Below are 24062 nucleotides of genomic sequence, written 5' to 3'. Positions count from 1 at the left end.
CAAAAACGACTAATTTACTAGTTGTCATATCGTAGAGTGCTCCATATTTTGTCCCTCCGTGTGAATAGAACCAGATCACAGAACAACAGTGAGAGGAGACTGGCTCTGTTAATCATTTTTTAGGACATTTAAAAAAAAAAAAGTTATTTAACCAAGATAGTCTCAGTAGAGATAATAAATGTCTTTGAGAGACCTGAGCCGTATCCACAAAGCGTCTTTAGAGTAGTAGGTTCATAATGGAGAAGATTAGCACTCCTATACTGAGACGCTCTGTGAATACAGGCCAAGACAGCAACATGTAGCGTATTCAGACAGTATTCACACCGTTTCACTTTGACCACATTTTCGTTGTTACAACAACCCTTATTCTAAAACGGACTAAATTGTTTTTATCCCCCTCATCACTCTACACGCACAATACACCATAATGACAAAGCAAAAACATTTATTTTTTTTGCAACAAAAAAAATAAATGAAATATGACATTTACATAAGTATTCAGACCCTCAGTACTTTGCTGAAGCACATTTGGCAGTGATTACAGCCTTGAGTCTTCTTGGGTATGAAGCTACAAGCTTGGCAGTCCTGTATTTGGGGAGTTTCTCCCATTCTTCTCTGCAGATCCTCTCAAGCTCAGTCAGGTTGGATGGGGAGCGTCGCTGCACAGCTATTTTCAGGTCTCTCCAGAGATTTTTCGATCAAATAATTGATTATGGTACTTAATGATGTCTTTCTGTATTCGTTTACTGGCAAACGTAGAACAAAAAAATATTCCCCTACCCAAAAGGAGCGTCACCATGATAAGCAAATCTGGAATGATAGATGGATACTTTATAGAGACTTTATCGTCCTCAGAAAAGGATTTTGTTTTTCATCTTTCTATTAGGCTGTAATCAGCCTCATACTAGGCTTTTAGTAGCTAAAACAGACATACCGTGTCGAAGCACTGTGAAAACAGTCATGGAAGCTCACACATGTAGAATACATTGGTGTTTTTCAGGAATATTTTATAAAAACTCATCATCATTAATACTCTCTTACATTTACAGCTGAGACATTCCTCCGTTACACCACGTCTAGACCATTCTAACAGTTATAACACATCTAAGAACATTCGTATAGCAGTTATAACATGACTAGAGCATTCTGCTTCTCTTCATGTTCACTTTGTACAAAACCAAAAGGCCAACATTTAAAACAATTTATTTGTATAAAAAAAATATAAGTTAATTGAAATGTTTAACTCTAAGAAAATAACAGTAGCAAGAATAATATAATAAAACTGATAATAATGATGATTTAAAAAAAAAATGAACAAAAATAGTGTGTATCCCAAATGGAACACTCTTCACTACATAGTGCACTACCTTTGATCGGAGCCCTATGGGATAGGGTGTCATTTGGGACACAGGCGAGGGTAGATGATGGTGCTGGGAAGCAAGGAGAGAATGTGCAGTGCAGTGAGGCCTCACCAACTTACAAAAAGTAGGGGAGGGAGGGAGGGAGGGGTGGGTGGGGGGGCAGTCAAAAGCTCAACACACACTTTTTCACACACACACACACACATGCTCATACACAGACATGCTCATACACACACATGCTCATACAAACACACGCTCACGCTCACACACACGCTCACACACACACACATGCTCACACACACACACATGCTCACACACACACATGCTCACAAACACACGCTCACATGCTCACACACACACATGCTCGTACACACACATGCTCACACACACAGAGTCAGGAAGTGCATGACTGCTGCTGTAAGTTAGCACCATATAAAGCATACAGCGGACTTTGTCCTAATTCAATTCTAGCATGTATGCATTATCATCATTATACACGTATTACTGTGTAAATGTAAAGTCACCATTATCACCATTTATACACATATTACTGTGTAAAATCATTACCATTATTATACACATATTACTGTGTAAAATCATTATCATTATACACGTATTAATGTGTAAAATCATTATCATTATACACATATTACTGTGTAAAATCATTATCATTATACACATATTACTGTGTAAAATCATTATCATTATACACATATTACTGTGTAAAATCATTATCATTATACACATATTACTGTGTAAAATCATTATCATTATACACATATTACTGTGTAAAATCATTATCATTATACACATATTACTGTGTAAAATCATTATCATTATACACGTATTACTGTGTAAAATCATTATCATTATACACATATTACTGTGTAAAATCATTATCATTATACACATATTACTGTGTAAAATCATTATCATTATACACATATTACTGTGTAAAATCATTATCATTATACACATATTACTGTGTAAAATCATTATCATTATACACATATTACTGTGTAAAATCATTATCATTATACACGTATTAATGTGTAAAATCATTATCATTATACACGTATTAATGTGTAAAATCATTATCATTATACACATATTACTGTGTAAAATCATTATCATTATACACATATTACTGTGTAAAATCATTATCATTATACATGTATTAATGTGTAAAATCATTATCATTATACACATATTACTGTGTAAAATCATTATCATTATACACGTATTAATGTGTAAAATCATTATCATTATACACATATTACTGTGTAAAATCATTATCATTATACACATATTAATGTGTAAAATCATTATCATTATACACATATTCCTGTGTAAAATCATTATCATTATACACATATTACTGTGTAAATGTAAAATCAGATAAACAACATGGCTGGGGTCAATTCAGAATGTAAAACCAAATTCCAATTCCACATTTTTTTCTAATTGAATAACATTAAAGACAAATGGGAAATTGGAATTGACATTTCAGTTTGCTTCCTAAATTGACTGGAATTCAAACGGACTTGACCCCGACTCTGACAAACAGTACAGGTCAGTTTAGGTGCAGTCATTCTATTGCTGTGAATCTTCTTCGTTGAAAGGTACTGGAAGCTGTTCTGAAAAGTAACGCAGCTAGCCTGGTCCCAGATCTGGTTTTTTATTTTTTTTGTTGCTCTTGCCAACTCCATTGCTCATTGTCGCAGTGACAACGAGTGACGAGGAGTTGGCATGATTGCAGATAAAAAAAAAAGACTGGCACTCAGGCTATAAAGCAGCAGGTTTCTGTTGTTGACGGTGTCCTACCCCTATTGCACATAGCCTGATCCCAGAACTGTTTGTGCTAGTGTGACAATGGGAGAATAACTATTAGAGTAGGCAAGACAGCGTACCGGTGAACAGATCTGGGATCTGGATATATAGACTACCAGGAATCATCAACCATATATTTATCATCATAATAACATTCATTACAATGTACATTCAATCACAGCTTTGGGTCAACAGTAGTACTACTCTTTCCATAAGGGTTTTTGGAAAAGAAGATGTTCATAGGAGGAACAGAACAGTGGCAACTGACTGTACACATAGTACTGACCACCTACTTGTTTTCTTTCTTGGATTACCTGCCATTTAGGGGCCTCCCTTCTACTGCCCTCATCTCAGCTCAACAGAGAGTCGAATTGCCCTCTTCTCAGCTCAACAGAGTGAAATTGCCCTCATCTCAGCTCAACAGAGTCAAGTTGCCCTCATCTCAGCTCAACAGAGAGTCAAGTTGCCCTCTTCTCAGCTCAACAGAGTCAAATTGCCCTCATCTCAGCTCAACAGAGTCGAGTTGCCCTCTTCTCAGCTCAACAGAGTCAAGTTGCCCTCATCTCAGCTCAACAGAGTCAAGTTGCCCTCATCTCAGCTCAACAGAGTCAAGTTGCCCTCATCTCAGCTCAACAGAGTCGAGTTGCCCTCATCTCAGCTCAACAGAGTCAAGTTGCCCTCATCTCAGCTCAACAGAGAGTTCAATTGCCCTATTCTCAGCTCAACAGAGTGAAATTGCCCTCATCTCAGCTCAACAGAGAGTCGAATTGCCCTCAGCTCAACAGAGAGTGAAATTGCCCTCAGCTCAACAGAGAGTCAAATTGCCCTCAGCTCAACAGAGAGTCAAATATTGCCCTCATCTCAGCTCAACAGTGGGTCAAATTGCCCTCATCTCAGCTCAACAGAGAGTCAAATTGCCCTCATCTCAGCTCAACAGAGAGTCAAATTGCCCTCATCTCAGTTCAAAAGAGAGTCAAATTGCCCTCATCTCAGCTCAACAGAGAGTCAAATTGCCCTCATCTCAGCTCAACAGAGTCAAATTGCCCTCATCTCAGCTCAACAGAGAGTCAAATTGCCCTCATCTCAGCTCAACAGAGAGTCAAATTGCCCTCAGCTCAACAGAGAGTCAAATTGCCCTCAGCTCAGCTCAAAAGAGAGACAAATTGCCCTCATCTCAGCTCAAAAGAGAGGCAAATTGCCCTCATCTCAGCTCAAAAGAGAGTTAAATTGCCCTCATCTCAGCTCAACAGAGAGTCAAATTGCCCTCATCTCAGCTCAACAGAGAGTCAAATTGCCCTCATCTCAGCTCAACAGAGTCAAATTGCCCTCATCTCAGCTCAAAAGAGAGACAAATTGCCCTCATCTCAGCTCAAAAGAGAGGCAAATTGCCCTCATCTCAGCTCAAAAGAGAGTCAAATTGCCCTCATCTCAGCTCAAAAGAGAGTCAAATTGCCCTCATCTCAGCTACAAAGAGAGTCAAGTTGCCCTCATCTCAGCTTAACAGAGAGTGCAGTTCCTTACAGAACATGTGGTCTCGTGTGATCTCACGTGATCACTGTGATTTAATGTGAAGTTAATGTGATAACGTGTGAAATAAATGTGACAATATGGAGCTGCGAAATATTAACACGTGATACCATGACGCGACACATGACAACATTTGAGCACGTGAAAACGCAGGTGTCAAATGCCATTTAGAATATTTTACTTTGAAAGGCACAATTTTAAGCTATTTGAGTTTAAAGTTCCTGAACAGTCATTTTAAAAAGTACTTTTTCCTCTCACGACTAACTACCAGGAAGTTAGAAAAGACAGGCTGAGTGGGCGGAGAGCTTATATTCATGAGCTCGCCTTGACTGACAGCTCAACTTAAAGCAACTTGGATGCAGTGAGCTGTGTTGCAGTAAAATCATCAAATTGTGTCAACAGTAGAGTAGCTATCTAGCTGTATAAACCACGCCCCTTTAGCAACACGCCTTCTCCGATGTTGGTTACAACGCTGTACTTATTTTAATTAGTTAAGAGAATATCATGTTACCGATTTGGTGTATTAAAATGAGAGTTAAAGTGATGTCACCTTGTCCTCTTAATAATGAATCCAAGTGTTTGACTTAGGGGGAGGAGACCAGTAACTTTATGATCAACCCTTTATCAATGTGGAAGAAACAGTCCGTTTTTATACTTTGATCTGGTTTCCTTCAAATATCATCACATTTCATGACAAACATAATTTTAACTGTTCATGACCTTTTAACAGTCATGGTCCCTTCCAGGTTTTGTTTAGTTCCCGGTTTGTTCCAGGGATGTCCCCAAGGACGGTTTTAGGACATTCTTAGAGGTTTCTGTCTAGTTGAGGTGAAAATAAGATGAATCTACAACTAGTTACTGTATTTTTACAGCTAAATTCATTACTTGGGACTGAACCGCATTAAGGATTTAAACTCAATGTCTTGGCTGCTAGCTACCTCACCTGGTTTGTGGACATAATGGAGATTGGTAAGAATCCATTTCTGCACTTTGCCTAAAGTTGCAGTAAAAATAAAGTAAATGTACAGTACCAGTCAAAAGTTAGGACACACCTACTCATTCAAGGGTTTTTCTTTATTTGGACTATTTTCTACATTGTAGAATAATAGTGAAGACATCAAAACTATGAAATAACACATATGGAATCATGTAGTAACCAAAAAAGTGTTAAACAAATCAACATATATTTTATATTTAGAGATTCTTCAAAGTAGCCACTCTTTGCCTTGATGACAGCTTTGGACACTCTTGGCATTCTCTCAACCAGCTTCATGAGGTAGTCACCTGGAATGCATTTCAATTAACAGGTGTGCCTTGTTAAAAGTTCATTTGTGGAATTGTTTTCCTTCTTGATGCGTTTGAGCCAATCAGTTGTGTTGTGACAAGGTAGGGGTGGTATACAGAAGATGGCCCTATTTGGTAAAAGACCAAGTCCATATTATGGCAAGAACAGCTCAAATAAGCAAAAAGAAACAACAGTTCACCATTAATTTAAAATATGAAGGTCAGTCAATATGGAAAATTTCAAGAACTTTGAAAGTTTCTTCAAGTGCAGTCACAAAAACCATCAAGCGCCATGATGAAACTGACTCTCATGAGAACCGCCACAGGAAAGGAAGACCCAGAGTTACCTCTGAGGCAGAGGATAAGTTCATTAGAGTTAACTGGACCTCAGATTGTAGTCAAAATAAATGCTTCACAGAGTTCAAGTAACAGACACATCTCAACATCAACTGTTCAGAGGAGACTGTGTGAATCAGGCCTTCATGGTCGAATTGCTGCAAAGAAACCACTACTAAAGGACACCAATAATAAGAAGAGACTTGCTTGGGCCAAGATACAGAAGCAATTAGGCTGGTGGAAATTTGTCCTCTGGTCTGATGAGTCCAAATTTGAGATTTTTGGTTCCAACTGCTGTGTCTTTGTGAGACGCAGAGTAGGTGAACGGATGATCTCCGCATGTGTGGTTCCCACCGTGAAGCATGGAGGAGGAGGTGTGATGGTGTGGGATGCTTTGCTGGTTACACTGTCTGGTTTGCTTTGCTGGTTACACTGATTTATTTAGAATTCAAGACACACTTAACCAGCATAGCTACCACAGCATTCTGCAGCAATACGCCATCCCATCTGGTTTGCTCTTAGTGGGACTATCATTTGTTTTTCAACAGGACAATGACCCAAAACACACCTCAAGGCTGTGTAAGGGCTATTTGACCAAGAAGGAAAGTGATGGAGTGCTGCATCAGATGACCTGGCCTCCACAATCACTAGACCTCAACCCAATTGAGATGGTTTGGGATGAGTTGGACTGCAGATTGAAGGAAAAGCAGCCAACAAGTGCTCAGCATATGTGGGAACTCCTTCAAGACTGTTCAAAAAGCATTCCTCATGAAGCTGGTTGAGAGAATGCCATCCGTGTGCAAAGCTGTCATCAAGGCAAAGGGTGTCTACTTTGAAGAATCTAAAATATAAAATATATGTTGATTTGTTTAACAGTTCTTTGGTTACTTCATGATTCCATATGTGTTATTTCATAGTTTTGATGTCTTCACTATTATTCTACAATGTAGAAAATAGTCAAAATAAAGAAAAACCCTTGAATGAGTAGGTGTGTCCAAACTGTTGACTGGTACTGTATATAACTTGAAGGTGGTATTTCTATAAAATGACAGTATGCTGCTGTATTCTGATTAAATTACTGTAAGATCTTGCACTGTGACAACAATTGGGACTCAGCCTAAAATGGGAGCTAAACCACCAGATTAATGAGCGTGAAAGTGATATGGCCATAGACAAATTGGCATTTCTGCACTGCTAAAAGCTGCCCAGAATCAAGTAAATCATTGTCCAATTAAGGACACTTGATGTAGAGTATAAAGGGCATGCGTTGCCATACCTCCATAATCATTTTGTTATCGCGCCTCCCTCGAAGGTCAGGAGAAGAAGAAACAAAACGGTTTAAATGGGCTGCTGGCTCCCAGCGGCAAGATTTCGATTGGATGATACACTTCAAGAACCCTCCCCCCACACGCCCGTAGAAAGGGTGCTGTGTTTTATGTGCGTCACTGTTTTCCGTCAGGGTAGTTGTTGCCTATGGATCAGGTGATTGGTGGATCAAGTGCTCGTTTTCAATTGATCAAGTGTGGCAGACAGTCAGCAATTTGTATTTAATACAATTTAAAGTGGATTACGCTGGTGAAGTCAAAACGTCTCAACATGTTTTAAACCACTCTGGTGACAAACATACTTTTCTACATGTGTCTACATGGCTGCTGGCTGCACTTAGCTACCACCGAAAATATTCGGAATATTACCCATTAGTTTGTTTTTGTAAGGACCCCCAAAAAAAGGGGCAGTGGGAGAATCTATTCAAGTAATTAAATATTATTTTTTTATGTAAAAAACTAATTATTAGCCAACTAGCTTGCTGGCTACAGTAGGCCACTTTGTAGGCAAACTGAGCTGCTAGCTAGTTAGTTAACTTTAGTAGTGATGGTGGTAGTGATGGTGGTGATGGTAGTAGTGATGGTGGTGGTAGTGATGGTGGTAGTTATGGTGGTAGTGATGGTGGTAGTGATGGTGGTAGTAATGGTGGTAGTGGTAGTGATGGTGGTAGTGATGGTGGTAGTTATGGTAGCAGTGATGGTGGTGGTGGTAGTAGTGGTGGTGGTGGTAGTAGTGATGGGGGTAGTGATGGGGTAGTGATGGTGGTAGTGATGGTGGTAGTGATGGTGGTAGTTATGGTAGTAGTGATGGTGGTGGTGGTAGTAGTGATGTTAGTAATGGTGGTAGTAGTGATGGTGGTAGTGATGGTGGTAGTGATGGTGGTAGTGGTGGTAGTAGTGATGGTAGTAGTGATGGTGGTGGTGGTGATGTTGGTAGTGATGGTAGTAGTGATGGTGGTAGTAGTGATGGTGGTGGTGGTAGTAGTGATGGTGGTATTGATGGTGGTAGTAGTGATGGTGGTGGTGGAAGTAGTGATGGTGGTAGTAGTAATGGTGGTAGTGGTAGTAGTGATGGTGGTAGTAGTGGTAGTAGTGATGGTGGTAGTGATGGTGGTAGTAGTGATGGTGGCAGTAGTGATGGTACTGATGGTAGTAGTGATGGTGGTGGTGGTAGTAGTGATGGTGGTAGTGATGGTGGTAGTGATGGTTGTAGTAGTGATGGTAGTGATGGTAGTAGTGGTGGTGGTGGTGGTAGTAGTGATGGTGGTAGTGATGTGGTAGTGATGGTGGCAGTAGTGTTGGTAGTAGTGATGGTGGTAGTGATGGCGGTAGTAGTGTTGGTAGTGATGGTAGTAGTGATGGTGGTAGTGATGGCGGTAGTAGTGATGGTGGTGGTGGTAGTAGTGACGGTGTTGGTAGTGATGGTGGTAGTAGTAGTGGTGGTAGTGGTGATAGTGATGGTGGTGGTAGTGATGGTGGTAGTGATGGTGGTATTAGTGATGGTGGTATTAGTGTTGGTAGTGGTGACGGTGGTAGTAGTGATGTTGGTGGTGGTAGTAGTGATGGTAGTTGTAGTCACTGTGGTAGTAGTGATGGTGGTAGTGATGGTGGTAGTGGTGGTGGTAGTGATGGTGGTAGTAGTGTTGGTAGTGATGGTGGTAGTAGTGGTGGTGGTAGTAGTGATGGTGGTAGTGATGGTGGTAGTGATGGTGCTAGTAGTGGTGGTAGTGATGGTGGTGGTAGTGATGGTGGTAGTGATGGTGTTGGTAGTGACGGTGGTAGTAGTGATGGTGGTGATGGTAGTAGTGATGGTGGTAGTAGTGATGGTGGTGGTGGTAGTAGTGATGGTAGTTGTAGTCACTGTGGTAGTAGTGATGTGGTAGTGATGGTGGTAGTGGTGGTGGTAGTGATGGTGGTAGTAGTGTTGGTAGTGATGGTGGTAGTAGTGATGGTGGTAGTAGTGATGGTGGTAGTAGTGGTGGTAGTGATGGTGGTAGTGATGGTGGTGGTAGTGATGGTGGTAGTGACGATGGTAGTAGTGATGGTGGTAGTGTTGGTAGTGATGGTAGTAGTGGTGGTGGTAGTAGTGATGGTGGTGGTGGTAGTAGTGATGGTGGTAGTAGTGGTGGTAGTGATGGTGGTAGTGATGGTGGTAGTAGTGATGGTGGTGGTAGTGATGGTGGTAGTGACAGTGGTAGTAGTGATGGTGGTGGTGGTAGTAGTGATAGTGGTGGTGGTAGTAGTGATGGTGGTAGTAGTGATGGTGGTGGTGGTAGTGATGGTGGTAGTGACAGAGGTAGTAGTAATGGTGGTGGTGGTAGTAGTGAAGGTATTAGTGATGGTGGTGGTAGTGGTGAAAGTGATGGTAGTAGTGATGGTGGTAGTGATGCTGGTAGTACTAGTGATGGTGGTAGTGATGGTGGTGGTAATGGTGGTAGTGATGGTAGTAGTGATGGTGGTAGTGATGTGGTAGTACTAGTGATGGTGGTAGTACTAGTGATGGTGGTAGTGATGGTGGTGGTAGTGGTGAAAGTGATGGTGGTAGTGATGGTGGTAGTGATGGTGGTAGTACTAGTGATGGTGGTAGTAGTGATGGTGGTGGTAGTACTAGTGATGGTGGTAGTACTAGTGATGGTGGTAGTAGTGATGGTGGTGGTAGTACTAGTGATGGTGGTAGTGATGGTGGTAGTACTAGTGATGGTGGTAGTAGTGATGGTGGTGGTAGTACTAGTGATGGTTGTAGTGATGGTGGTAGTACTAGTGATGGTGGTAGGGATGGTGGTGGTAATGCAGCTACTTGGCTTCAAATCATCCCCTCTATATTTAATGGTCAATTACCATTTGTGATTAAGTAGCCTACCAATTATGTGTTTAAAGGCGTAATCTGTAATTGATACATCCATTTTTGGACATTTAAAATATTGATGTACAGAGCATTCAGACATTACTCAGACCGCTTGACTTTTTCTACATTTTGTTAAATTACAGCCTTATTCTAAAATCGATTTAAATCGTTTTTTTCCCCTCATCAATCTACACACAATACCCCATAATGACAAAAACATATTTTTTTTGCTAATTTATATAAACAAAAAAAAACTGAAATATCACATTTACATAAGTATTCAGACCCTTTACTCAGTACTTTGTTGAAGCACCTTGGGTAACGATTACAGCCTTGAGTCGTCTTGGGTATGAAACTACGAGCTGTAATGCGATGCTACTGGCGGCAGGAGAGCGGAAACTGATTTACAACGGTTGTGTTTAATAACCATATACCACCGTCAACAGAATAATAAAATAAACGGGTCAAACAAAACCCGATAAATACCAGCATACCGTGCAAAAGCACTACAACAAACAATTACAGACGAGGACATGGGGGGGGGGAGAACAGAGGGTTAAATACACAACATGTAATTGATGGAATTGAAACCAGGTGTGATGGAAGACAAGACAAAACCAACGGAAAATGAAAAGTGGATCGGCGATGGCTAGAAGGTCGGTGACGTCGACCGCCGAACGCCGCCCGGACAAGGAGAGGAACCGACTTCGGCGGAAGTTGTGACACAAGCTTGTCACACCTGTATTTGGGGAGTTCCTCCCATTCTTCTCTGCAGATCCTCTCAAGCTCTGTCGGGTTGGATGGGGAGCGTCGCTGATCACATCTCTCTAGAGATGTTCGATCAGGTTCTGGAGCAGGTTTTCATCAAGGATCTCTCTGTACTTTGCTCCGTTCATCTTTCCCCTCGATCCTGACTAGTCTCTCTGTCCCTGCCGCTGAAAAACATTCCCACAGCATGATGCTGCTACCACCATGCTTCACCGTAGGGATGGTGCCAGGTTTCCTCCAGAAGTGACGCTTAGAATTTAGGCCAAAGACTTCAATCTTGGTTTCATCAGACCAGAGAATCTTGTTTCTCATGGTCTGAGAGTCTTTCGGTGCCTTTTGGCAAAATCCAAGCGGGCTGTCATGTGCCTTTTACTGAGGAGTGGCTTCCGTCTGGCCACTCTACCATAAAAGCCTGATTGGTGGAGTGCTGCAGAGATGGTTGTCCTTCTGGAAGGTTCTCCCATCTCCACAGAGGAACTCTGGAGCTCTGTCAGAGTGACCATGGGGTTCTTGGTCAAGTCCCTAACCAAGGCTCTTCTCCCCCGATTGCTCAGTTTGGCCGGGCGGCCATCTCTAGGGAGAGTCTTGGTGGTTCCCAACTTCTTCCATTTAAGAATGATGGAGGCCACTGTGTTATTGGGGACCTTCAATGCTGCAGAAATGTTTTGGTACCCTTCCCCAGATCTGTGCCTTGACACAATCCTGTCCCTCATGGCTTGGTTTTTGTTCTGAGATGCACTGTCAACTGTGGGACCTTATAAGGGTGTCCAAATCATGTCAAATCTATTGAATTTATCACAGGTGGACTCCAATCAAGTTGTAGAAACATCTCAAGGATGATCAATGGAAACAGGATGCACCTGAGCTCAGTGTTGAGTCTCATAGCAAAGGGTCTGAATACTTATGTAAATAAGATATTTCTGTTTTTTATTATTGATACATTTTCAAAAATGTCAAATTTTTTGGGGGGGGGTTTTCATTATAGAGTATTGTGTGTAGATTGATGAGGATTTTATTTATTTAATTCATTTTAGAATAAGGCTGTAACGTAACAAAATGTGGAAAAATTCAAAGGGTCTGAGTACTTTCTGAAGCCACTGTATTGATCCTTTACGAATATTACTTGTAAATGGCTCATGAGCTTAGTTCAACTGTAGTACCCTCATCAGAACCCAAAAATGTAGCTTATCTTACTGTATAGCCTCAAAACATGGCTAATACTATCCTTTTGATATCATGGGTGGTCAGTCCTTGCATATATAGCTGTTTTGGCTTATATTGAGAGTGGTTACATTTCTCCAGCACCATCCCTCAGCATTTTACAAAAACAGTTTGAATTGCAGAGAATTGCAAACAACTTTGCAAAAAAGGAAAACATTTTTTTTTTTTGTATATCATATTCATTACTGTATCTCAACGGTTTTATGAATACAACAGGAAATAGTCAGGGAAATATCAAAGAACATTACTGTCGATCTCAGGTTATTGAGGTATATACTATTTTTCACAAAATATTTGTTTTCAAATTATAAATGATATTGTATGTGAATGGCATAATGGGGTAAAGCAATGAAAAGAAAGATAGTACTCCTTATGTCAGCCATCTTGACAATGTTCTGGCTATCAATCGATATCTATAGATTTTTTATAAATGTTGTATCAATGTGTGTCTGTCCTGCTCCTCTGTGTGTTAAGAACTCTGTGCAGAGAACAGCCATTGGACTTGACTAGACAGGGGCTGTTCTAGTTGGTAAGATAGCGCAAACAGATCTTGGACCAGGCTACAAGGAAAGCCTAAAAACAGACTGATTGCCCATGGTTCTGTGTTCTAGAACCCAAAGACTGATTGCCCAAAGTTCTGTGTTCTAGAACCTAAAGACTGATTGCCCAAAGTTCTGTGTTCTAGAACCTAAAGACTGATTTCCCATGGCTCTGGGCTCTGATAATCAGACAAAAGACTGACTTGTAGTCAGCAGCAGGTTCCTGTGGCAACACCAGTGGCTGGCAGCATGGTGGTGGGGTGCAGACCTGGGTTCAAAGACTATTTGAAATCTTTCAAATACTTTTAGTGATTGCTTTAGTCTGCATAGATGGGCGGGGTTTAAACTCACAACTCCTCTATTCATTCCATTATGCCAGGCAAGCTCAATCAAGCCCAGATAAAGTATTTTAAATTATTTTAAATGTTGTTTGAACCCAGGTCTAGGGGCCCTTTCTGCATGGAACATTGTGACTTTCGTGTGACACGGCTAGCTAAGTGTTAACATTATCTAACTCAGCCCCGCTGGGTCACACTTTGTCTGTCTGTGATTTGATAATAAGACGCCGTGAGGGGATTTGTGCTCTGTTTTGCCATCTCTGAAAAGAATAATATGTATATTCTGTATGTCTTCATTCAAGTACTGCTAAAACATTATTATTTTTTTGCTCACAGTGACAAAAAACATTCTAGAACATTCTAGAAGACATTCTAGAGGCTTCTTTTCTCTCTTTTTAGAACCAACAACATCCTTCCAAGTAGTTTGGCATGCGATAAGTCAGTCAGTCTACTACAGCAAGCAAACAAACAGTACCATTTCAATAGGCTGCAACCCCAAATGGTATCATATCTCCTATAGAGTGCACTACTTTTGACCAGGTCCTACAGGGGGATCATTTGGAAAATGTCCGCGAGTTATGAGGAATTGGTTTTAGTTAATTTGGGCCCTGGTCAAAAGTAGTGCTTTAGGAGATAGGGTACCGTTTCATAAAGTCAGAACCGACAAACAAGTCCACATGTCAACTCCTGCCTTTTTATAAAGGTTTAGAGTGTAAAGACTAAGGCCTCTGCAAATTCCAGAACATAAAACAAACCAGCCAAAATACACAAAAAAATTGGATTAACATTAAAATCAAATAAAAACTAAAACGCAGACATACAGATCCATTCAGACAGGTCTGGACTGGTTCCAGTGGAGTGGACCAGGTGACTGGTTCCAGTGGAGGGGACCAGGTGACTGGTTCCCAAGCAGTGGATGGGATCAGGTGACTGGTTCCAGTGGATGGGACCAGGTGACTGGTTCCCAAGCAGTGGAGTGGACCAGGTGACTGGTTCCAGTGGAGTGGACCAGGTGACTGGTTCCCAAGCAGTGGAGTGGACCAGGTGACTGGTTCCAGTGGAGTGGACCAGGTGATTGGTTCCAGTGGAGTGGACCAGGTGATTGGTTCCAGTGGAGTGGACCAGGTGACTGGTTCCCAAGCAGTGGATGGGATCAGGTGACTGGTTCCCAAGCAGTGGAGTGGACCAGGTGATTGGTTCCAGTGGAGTGGACCAGGTGATTGGTTCCAGTGGAGGGGACCAGGTGACTGGTTCCAGTGGAGGGGACCAGGTGGATCAGGTGATTGGTGGATCAGGTGATTGGTGGATCAGGTGGTTGGTGGATCAGGTGATTGGTGGATCAGGTGATTGGTGGATCAGGTGACTGGTGGATCAGGTGGTTGGTGGATCAGGTGGATCAGGTGACTGGTGGATCAGGTGATTGGTGGATCAGGTGGTTGGTGGATCAGGTGACTGGTGGACCAGGTGGATCAGGTGATTGGTGGATCAGGTGGTTGATGGATCAGGTGGATCAGGTGACTGGTGGATCAGGTGACTGGTGGACCAGGTGACTGGTGCCGAATCCCCCACAGCTGTATTCATCAGTGCATACCGTAGCAAAACATTTTTCAACGGAAGTCGTAAAACAACTGTTTCTTATTGGACCAGTCCAGGTAGTCTCTCCCTGTTTCGGGCCAGTTTGCTTGCGTTTGGTGCTTAATGAACACATCCCTGCTGTCCTCCGTCCGTGTCTATAGGAGTGGTGACGCCCTCAGTGTTACCTCCTCTCTCTTCCCTCACCCAATGAGGTAACTGTGTGTTTCTGAAAAGTATCCCCTTGTTAGTAAATCCACCAATCACCTTCCCTCGTCCCTACGCATGTTTCCCGCCCCTTCCTGCTGCAGAAGGAATTGAGTCGCTGACACAGGAAGTCCAGACAGGAAGTACACACACCTGCTGGCAGGGAACATGTTGAGGGCGTGTGGTAGTGAGGGCGTATTGACTTGCGTGGTAGTGAGGGCGAGCAGTGGCTTCACTACCAGTCAGTTGTCCACCTTCACAGGGCCTGAGTCAGGGTTCGATGGTTCCTCCGTGCTGGGCTCTACCCTGGGGTCAACAGACTCTACCCTGGGGTCAACAGGCTCTACCCTGGGGTCAACAGGCTCTGCCCTGGGGTCAACAGGCTCTGCCCTGGGGTCAACAAACGCTACCCTGGGGTCAACAAACGCTACCCTGGGGTCAACAGGCTCTGCCCTGGGGTCAACTGGCTCTACCCTGGGGTCAACAGGCTCTGCCCTGGGGTCAACAGGCTCTACCCTGGGGTCAACAGACTCTACCCTGGGGTCAACAGACTCTACCCTGGGGTCAACAGGCTCTGCCCTGGGGTCAACAGGCTCTGCCCTAGGGTCAACAGGCTCTGCCCTGGGGTTAACAGGCTCTGCCCTGGGGTCAACAGGCTCTACCCTGGGGTCAACAGGCTCTGCCCTGGGGTCAACAGGCTCTGCCCTGGGGTCAACAGGCTCTGCCCTGGGGTCAACAGGTTCTGATGGAGCCCACACTCCTCTCACTCCACTGTCCTCCTCCTCTCCATTCACTATCTTCTCCCACTGGCCAAGGTTCTCCCTGTGGAAACACAATCATACTATGATCAAACGGCCAGTAGGAAGACTGTGTGTGTGTGTGTGTGTAGTCCATGTAATATATGGTGTGTGTTAGTCCATGTAATATATGGTGTGTGTAGTCCATGTAATATATGGTGTGTTAGTCCATGTAATATATGGGTGTGTTAGTCTATGTAATATATGGTGTGTGTTAGTCCATGTAATATATGGTGTGTAGTCCATGTAATATATGGTGTGTTAGTCCATGTAATATATGGTGTGTGTAGTCCATGTAATATATGGTGTGTGTTAGTCCATGTAATATATGGTGTGTTAGTCCATGTAATATATGGTGTGTTAGTCCATGTAATATATGGTGTGTGTTAGTCTATGTAATATATGGTGTGTAGTCCATGTAATATATGGTGTGTTAGTCCATGTAATATATGGTGTGTGTTAGTCCATGTAATATATGGTGTGTAGTCCATGTAATATATGGTGTGTAGTCCATGTAATATATGGGTGTGTAGTCCATGTAATATATGGTGTGTGTAGTCCATGTAATATATGGTGTGTGTTAGTCCATGTAATATATGGTGTGTGTAGTCCATGTAATATATGGTGTGTGTTAGTCTATGTAATATATGGTGTGTAGTCCATGTAATATATGGTGTGTGTAGTCCATGTAATATATGGTGTGTGTTAGTCCATGTAATATATGGTGTGTGTAGTCCATGTAATATATGGTGTGTGTTAGTCTATGTAATATATGGTGTGTAGTCCATGTAATATATGGTGTGTGTAGTCCATGTAATATATGGTGTGTGTTAGTCTATGTAATATATGGTGTGTTAGTCCATGTAATATATGGTGTGTAGTCCATGTAATATATGGTGTGTGTAGTCCATGTAATATATGGTGTGTGTAGTCCATGTAATATATGGTGTGTGTAGTCCATGTAATATATGGTGTGTAGTCCATGTAATATATGGTGTGTAGTCCATGTAATATATGGTGTGTAGTCCATGTAATATATGGTGTGTAGTCCATGTAATATATGGTGTGTGTAGTCCATGTAATATATGGTGTGTGTAGTCCATGTAATATATGGTGTGTGTAGTCCATGTAATATATGGTGTGTGTAGTCCATGTAATATATGGTGTGTGTAGTCCATGTAATATATGGTGTGTGTAGTCCATGTAATATATGGTGTGTTAGTCCATGTAATATATGGTGTGTTAGTCCATGTAATATATGGTGTGTAGTCCATGTAATATATGGTGTGTGTAGTCCATGTAATATATGGTGTGTGTAGTCCATGTAATATATGGTGTGTAGTCCATGTAATATATGGTGTTTGTAGTCCATGTAATATATGGTGTGTGTTAGTCCATGTAATATATGGTGTTTGTAGTCCATGTAATATATGGTGTGTGTAGTCCATGTAATATATGGTGTGTGTTAGTCCATGTAATATATGGTGTTTGTATTGTATATTACTCACTTGCAGGCTTGTAGAAGAGGACCAGAAGGGGGGAAGAGCTCAGATAAGGTAGTATAACATGGGAGTGCAACAGCATTGTAGAACCCCACCTAGCGAAACAGAGAAGGATAATGCAGGTTGTTGGATAATAACAACAATGCATTTCTGACAATGACCTAAAAACGTCCCCCTCACAGATCTGACGGGACTGGATGGGAAAGCAACATGACGGAAACTATGTGGAGCGGAGCTTTTGTTTCTGTTGTTTCCACCTGCACCCGTCTCAGGTCAGTAAAGGGGCGGGAACAAGGGCAGCCCAGGTAATGTTCTTAGTGTGTGTTTGTCTAGTTCTTACCTGCCCCTGAGGAACCTCTTCCTTCTTATCTCTGTCCAGCATAGGGATGGGCTGCATACCTATCTTCTTCATCTCATCCCCCTGTAGAGGAGAGGAAGAGGGAGAGGAGGAGGAGGAGAGGAAGAAGAGAGGAGAGGAAAAGGAGAGGAGGAGGAGAGGGAGAAGAGAGGAGAGGAATAGGAGAGGAAGAGGAGAGGGAGAGGAATAGGAGAGGAAGAGAATAGTTATTGGAGAGGAGAGGAGAGGAGAGGAGAGGAGAGGAGAGGAGAGGAGAGGAGAGGAGAGGAGAGGAGAGGAGAGGAGAGGAGAGGAGAGGAGAGGAGAGGAGAGGAGAGAGAAGTAGGAAGAAAGAGAAGCGGTAGAATGCAAGAGGTTATTGAGACCAAAACAAAGTGACACCTGATGATGTTTTGAGTACTATGATTCATTCCTTTGTCATAACCCATTCATTCATAACCCATTCATAACCCATTCATACATAACCCATTCATTCATAACCCATTCATAACCCATTCATAACCCATTCATACATAACCCATTCATTCATAACCCATTCATTCATAACCCATTCATTCATAACCCATTCATTCATAACCCATTCATTCATAACCCATTCATACATAACCCATTCATACATAACCCATTCATTCATAACCCATTCATTCATAACCCATTCATTCATAACCCATTCATTCATAACCCATTCATAACCCATTCATTCATAACCCATTCATAACCCATTCATTCATAACCCATTCATAACCCATTCATTCATAACCCATTCATAACCCATTCATTATTAATGAATTGATGAACTCTTTATAACAGTAGATGTGTAGTACACTCTTAGAAAAGAAGCTGCTATCTGGAATTACAAAGGGTTCTTCAATTGTCCCCATAGGAGAACCCTCTGAAAATAATAGTTTTTTTTGTTCCAGTAATACAATGTTCTCCACTAAAAGTTTCTAAGGAGAAAGTTTTTCACCACCAAAGGGTTCTACCTGGAACCTAAAAAAGGTTATCTTTTGGGGACAAACAAAGAACCCTTTTGGTGGTTGAGTGTAGTGAGTTATACTACTGTACCTCGGCCCAGAACTCAGCGTAGATATCATTGGCTGTGAGTCGCGTGATTGGCCACAGCTTGGTAACGGAACACAGGTCACATGCTGTCATCATCAGACCAATCACACGGTCCCTGGGGAAAGAGAAGTATTTGTTTTTATTTATATCTACAGTTTATTCAGGAAAGTATTTAGACCCTTTGACTTTCTCCACATTTTGTTACGTTACAGCCTTATTCTAAAATGGATTAAATAAAAAATAAAAAATCCCTCATCAATCTACACACGACCCGAAGCACACAGCCAAGACAAAGCAGGAGTGGCTTCGGGAAAAGTCTCTGAATGTCTTTTAGTGGCACAGCCAGAGCCCAGACTTGAACCCGATCGAACATCTCTGGAGAGACCTGAAAATAGCTGTGCAGCGACGCTCCCCATCCAACCTGACAGAGCTTGAGAGGATCTGCAGAGAAGAATGGGAGAAACTCCCCAAATACAGGTGTGCCAAGCTTGTAGTGTCATACCCAAGAAGACTCAAGGCTGTAATCGCTGCCAAAGGTGCTTCAACAAAGTACTGAGTAAAGGGTCTGAATACTTATGTAAATGTGATATTTTTGCTTTGTCATTATGGGATATTGTGTGTAGATAGATGAGGGAAAAAAACTATTTAATCCATTTTAGAATAAGGCTGTAACGTAACAAAATGTGGAAAAGGTGAAAGGATCTGAATACTTTCCAAATGCACCGTATTTCCAGATGCATGAGAATGTGTAGCTGTCCCCTGACTCTATTAGTCTTTTATAACTTTTATAGCTGACCCAAACCACTGATGCTGACCCAAACCACTGTGATGCTGACCCAAACCACTGTGATGCTGACCCAAACCACTGTGATGCTGACCCAAACCACTGTGATGCTGACCCAAAACACCATGATGCTGACCCAAAACACTGTGATGCTGACCCAAACCACTGTGATGCTGACCCAAACCACAGTGATGCTGACCCAAACCACCGTGATGCTGACCCAAACCACTGTGATGCTGACCCAAACCACCGTGATGCTGACCCAAACCACTGTGATGCTGACCCAAACCACTGTGATGCTGACCCAAACCACAGTGATGCTGACCCAAACCACAGTGATGCTGACCCAAACCACTGTGATGCTGACCCAAACCACTGTGATGCTGACCCAAACCACTGTGATGCTGACCCAAACCACAGTGATGCTGACCCAAACCACAGTGATGCTGACCCAAACCACCGTGATGCTGACCCAAAACACTGTGATGCTGACCCAAACCACCGTGATGCTGACCCAAACCACCGTGATGCTGACCCAAACCACCATGATGCTGACCCAAACCACAGTGATGCTGACCCAAACCACAGTGATGCTGGCCCAAACCACTGTGATGCTGACCCAAACCACTGTGATGCTGACCCAAACCACTGTGATGCTGACCCAAACCACAGTGATGCTGACCCAATCCACCGTGATGCTGACCCAAACCACAGTGATGCTGACCCAAACCACAGTGATGCTGACCCAAACCACTGTGATGCTGACCCAAACCACAGTGATGCTGACCCAAACCACAGTGATGCTGACCCAAACCACTGTGATGCTGACCCAAACCACTGTGATGCTGACCCAAACCACTGTGATGCTGACCCAAACCACTGTGATGCTGACCCAAACCACAGTGATGCTGACCCAAACCACAGTGATGCTGACCCAAACCACTGTGATGCTGACCCAAACCCCTGTGATGCTGACCCAAACCCCTGTGATGCTGACCCAAACCCCTGTGATGCTGACCCAATCCACCGTGATGCTGACCCAAACCACCGTGATGCTGACCCAAAACACTGTGATGCTGACCCAAACCACCGTGATGCTGACCCAAACCACCGTGATGCTGACCCAAACCACCATGATGCTGACCCAAACCACAGTGATGCTGACCCAAACCACAGTGATGCTGGCCCAAACCACTGTGATGCTGACCCAAACCACTGTGATGCTGACCCAAACCACTGTGATGCTGACCCAAACCACACTGATGCTGACCCAAACCACCGTGATGCTGACCCAAACCACAGTGATGCTGACCCAAACCACAGTGATGCTGACCCAAACCACTGTGATGCTGACCCAAACCACTGTGATGCTGACCCAAACCACAGTGATGCTGACCCAAAACACCGTGCTGCTGACCCAAACCACAGTGATGCTGACCCAAACCACCGTGATGCTGACCCAAAACACTGTGATGCTGACCCAAACCACCGTGCTGCTGACCCAAACCACAGTGATGCTGACCCAAACCACCGTGATGCTGACCCAAACCACTGTGATGCTGACCCACACCACCGTGATGCTGACCCAAACCACAGTGATGCTGACCCAAACCACCGTGATGCTGACCCAAACCACCATGATGCTGACCCAAACCACAGTGATGCTGACCCAAACCACTGTGATGCTGACCCAAACCACTGTGATGCTGACCCAAACCACAGTGATGCTGACCCAAACCACCATGATGCTGACCCAAACCACCGTGATGCTGACCCAAACCACTGTGATGCTGACCCAAACCACCATGATGCTGACCCAAACCACAGTGATGCTGACCCAAACCACTGTGATGCTGACCCAAACCACTGTGATGCTGACCCAAAACACTGTGATTCATTTTGTATTTTTTTCTTCTCTCTCTTCACGTTGACCTGTTCAGCACGGTTCCAGCAACTATAGTGGATGTGTAACCATGGTAGCTCAGTAAGCTGGGTCTGACTTGGCTTGGTTCAGTTCAGCTCTTTAGTGTGAAAGCTCTTATTTAACCAGTGACATGTGCCTGTGGTTGTTGATGTCCTGCGTGTGTGTGTGTGTGTGTGTGTGTGTGTGTGTGTGTGTGTGTGTGTGTGTGTGTGTGTGTGTGTAACCTTAGACCTGTGTTGGTGGTTGTTCAGGTCCAGTGCTCCCGTGCTCAGTAGTTCAGCTAGCTGTTTGCGGTTGCCGAAGTAGAGCGCCAGATCTGTAGCGATGATGGCCTTGTGGATGACCTCTAGAACTTGCTCGTACTCACTGGAAGTCAGGTTGGAGAAAATATTGTGCCCTTCCAGCTATGGGAAACAAAGAGATCAATAAAAAGCAAAAGCTCTGCTTATGAGGCGTTCGGCTCAGCTAGGCTTAGGTGGGATACCCAGAGGGTACATCCTGAGGCGGAGACGTAGATCGTTTAACGTTGGGGTTAGTTAGGAATACTTCTCAGGGCCTTTAATGTTGGGGTTAGTTAGGAATACTTCTCAGGGCCTTTAATGTTGGGGTTAGTTAGGAATACTTCTCAGGGCCTTTAACGTTGGGGGTAGTTAGGAATACCTCTCAGGGCCTTTAACTTTGGGGTTAGTTAGGAATACTTCTCAGGGCCTTTATTAACGTTGGGGTTAGTTAGGAATACTTCTCAGGGCCTTTAACATTTGGGGTAGTTAGGAATACTTCTCAGGGCCTTTAACGTTGGGGGTAGTTAGGAATACCTCTCAGGGCCTTTAACGTTGGGGTTAGTTAGGAATACTTCTCAGGGCCTTTAACGTTGGGGTTAGTTAGGAATACTTCTCAGGGCCTTTAACGTTTTGGGTAGTTAGGAATACTTCTCAGGGCCTTTAACGTTGGGGTTAGTTAGGAATACTTCTCTGGGCCTATAACGTTGGGGGTAGTTAGGAATACTTCTCAGGGCCTTTAACGTTTTGGGTAGTTAGGAATACTTCTCAGGGCCTTTAACGTTGGGGGTAGTTAGGAATACCTCTCAGGGCCTTTAACGTTGGGGTTAGTTAGGAATACTTCTCAGGGCCTTTAACGTTGGGGGTAGTTAGGAATACTTCTCAGGGCCTTTAACGTTTTGGGTAGTTAGGAATACTTCTCAGGGCCTTTAACGTTGGGGTTAGTTAGGAATACTTCTCTGGGCCTATAACGTTGGGGGTAGTTAGGAATACTTCTCAGGGCCTTTAACGTTTTGGGTAGTTAGGAATACTTCTCAGGGCCTTTAACGTTGGGGGTAGTTAGGAATACCTCTCAGGGCCTTTAACGTTGGGGTTAGTTAGGAATACTTCTCAGGGCCTTTATTAACGTTGGGGTTAGTTAGGAATACTTCTCAGGGCCTTTAACATTGGGGGTAGTTAGGAATACTTCTCAGGGCCTTTAACGTTGGGGGTAGTTAGGAATACTTCTCAGGGCCTTTAACGTTGGGGGTAGTTAGGAATACTTCTCTGGGGCCTTAACTTTGGGGTTAGTTAGGAATACTTCTCAGGGCCTTTATTAACGTTGGGGTTAGTTAGGAATACCTCTCAGGGCCTTTAACGTTGGGGGTAGTTAGGAATACTTCTCAGGGCCTTTATTAACGTTGGGGTTAGTTAGGAATACTTCTCACGTTGGGGGTAGTTAGGAATACTTCTCAGGGCCTTTAACGTTGGGGGTAGTTAGGAATACTTCTCTGGGCCTTATTAACGTTGGGGTTAGTTAGGAATACTTCTCAGGGCTGGGGTCAATATAAGAAGTAAATTGAAATTCCAATTTACAGGCTATCAATGTCTCAATCCACTTAAAAGTAAAAGTTATTTATTTTCCACTTTTGAAGTTTTAAATTCAAATGACTTTTTGTATGAATTACCTTAATTGAAATTGACCCCAACCCTGACAATTGGGAGGACAAGGATTCAAGGTATATGGTCATCATCTACCAATGATAAAGACTTGAATTGGGAGGAGACACAGGTTAATAACAATGTGAGTGTGTGGTATAACAGTGTGGGTGGTATAACAGTGTGTGTGGTATAACAGGTGTGTGGTATAACAGTGTGTGGTATAACAGTGTGTGTGGTATAACAGTGTGGGGTATAACAGTGTGTGGTATAACAGTGTGCGGTATAACAGTGTGTGGTGTAACAGTGTGTGGTATAACAGTGTGTGTGGTATAACAGTGTGTGGTATAACAGTGTGTGGTATAAAAGTGTGCGGTATAACAGTGTGTGGTATAACAGTGTGTGTGGTATAACAGTGTGTGGTATAACAGTGTGTGGTATAAAAGTGTGCGGTATAACAGTGTGTGGTATAACAGTGTGTGTGGTATAACAGTGTGCGGTATAACAGTGTGTGGTATAAAAGTGTGTGGTATAACAGTGTGTGTGGTATAACAGTGTGTGTGGTA

The 24062-nt window shown here is 43.0% G+C and overlaps 1 protein-coding gene across 2 annotated transcripts in view; it reads right to left on the bottom strand.

Moving 5' to 3' along the window:
• Nucleotides 1-12251: 12251 nt before the first annotated feature.
• Nucleotides 12252-24062, bottom strand: part of LOC106589947 (cAMP and cAMP-inhibited cGMP 3',5'-cyclic phosphodiesterase 10A) — a 192117-nt gene continuing 180306 nt past the window's right edge. For both annotated transcript variants that reach the window (XM_045710196.1, XM_045710197.1), the window contains exons 18-22: nt 21812-21984; nt 18876-18987; nt 17793-17873; nt 17459-17547; nt 12252-15975 (exon numbers count right to left, since the gene is read on the bottom strand). In XM_045710196.1, the coding sequence (XP_045566152.1) occupies nt 15396-15975; nt 17459-17547; nt 17793-17873; nt 18876-18987; nt 21812-21984 (1035 nt within the window). In that variant the 3' untranslated portion in view covers nt 12252-15395. The remainder of the gene's footprint in view (nt 15976-17458; nt 17548-17792; nt 17874-18875; nt 18988-21811; nt 21985-24062) is intronic.

The sequence above is a fragment of the Salmo salar genome, chromosome ssa28 (assembly GCF_905237065.1).
Source record: "Salmo salar chromosome ssa28, Ssal_v3.1, whole genome shotgun sequence".
NCBI lineage: Eukaryota > Metazoa > Chordata > Actinopteri > Salmoniformes > Salmonidae > Salmo > Salmo salar.
This window is presented reverse-complemented; position numbering and strand designations above follow the sequence as displayed.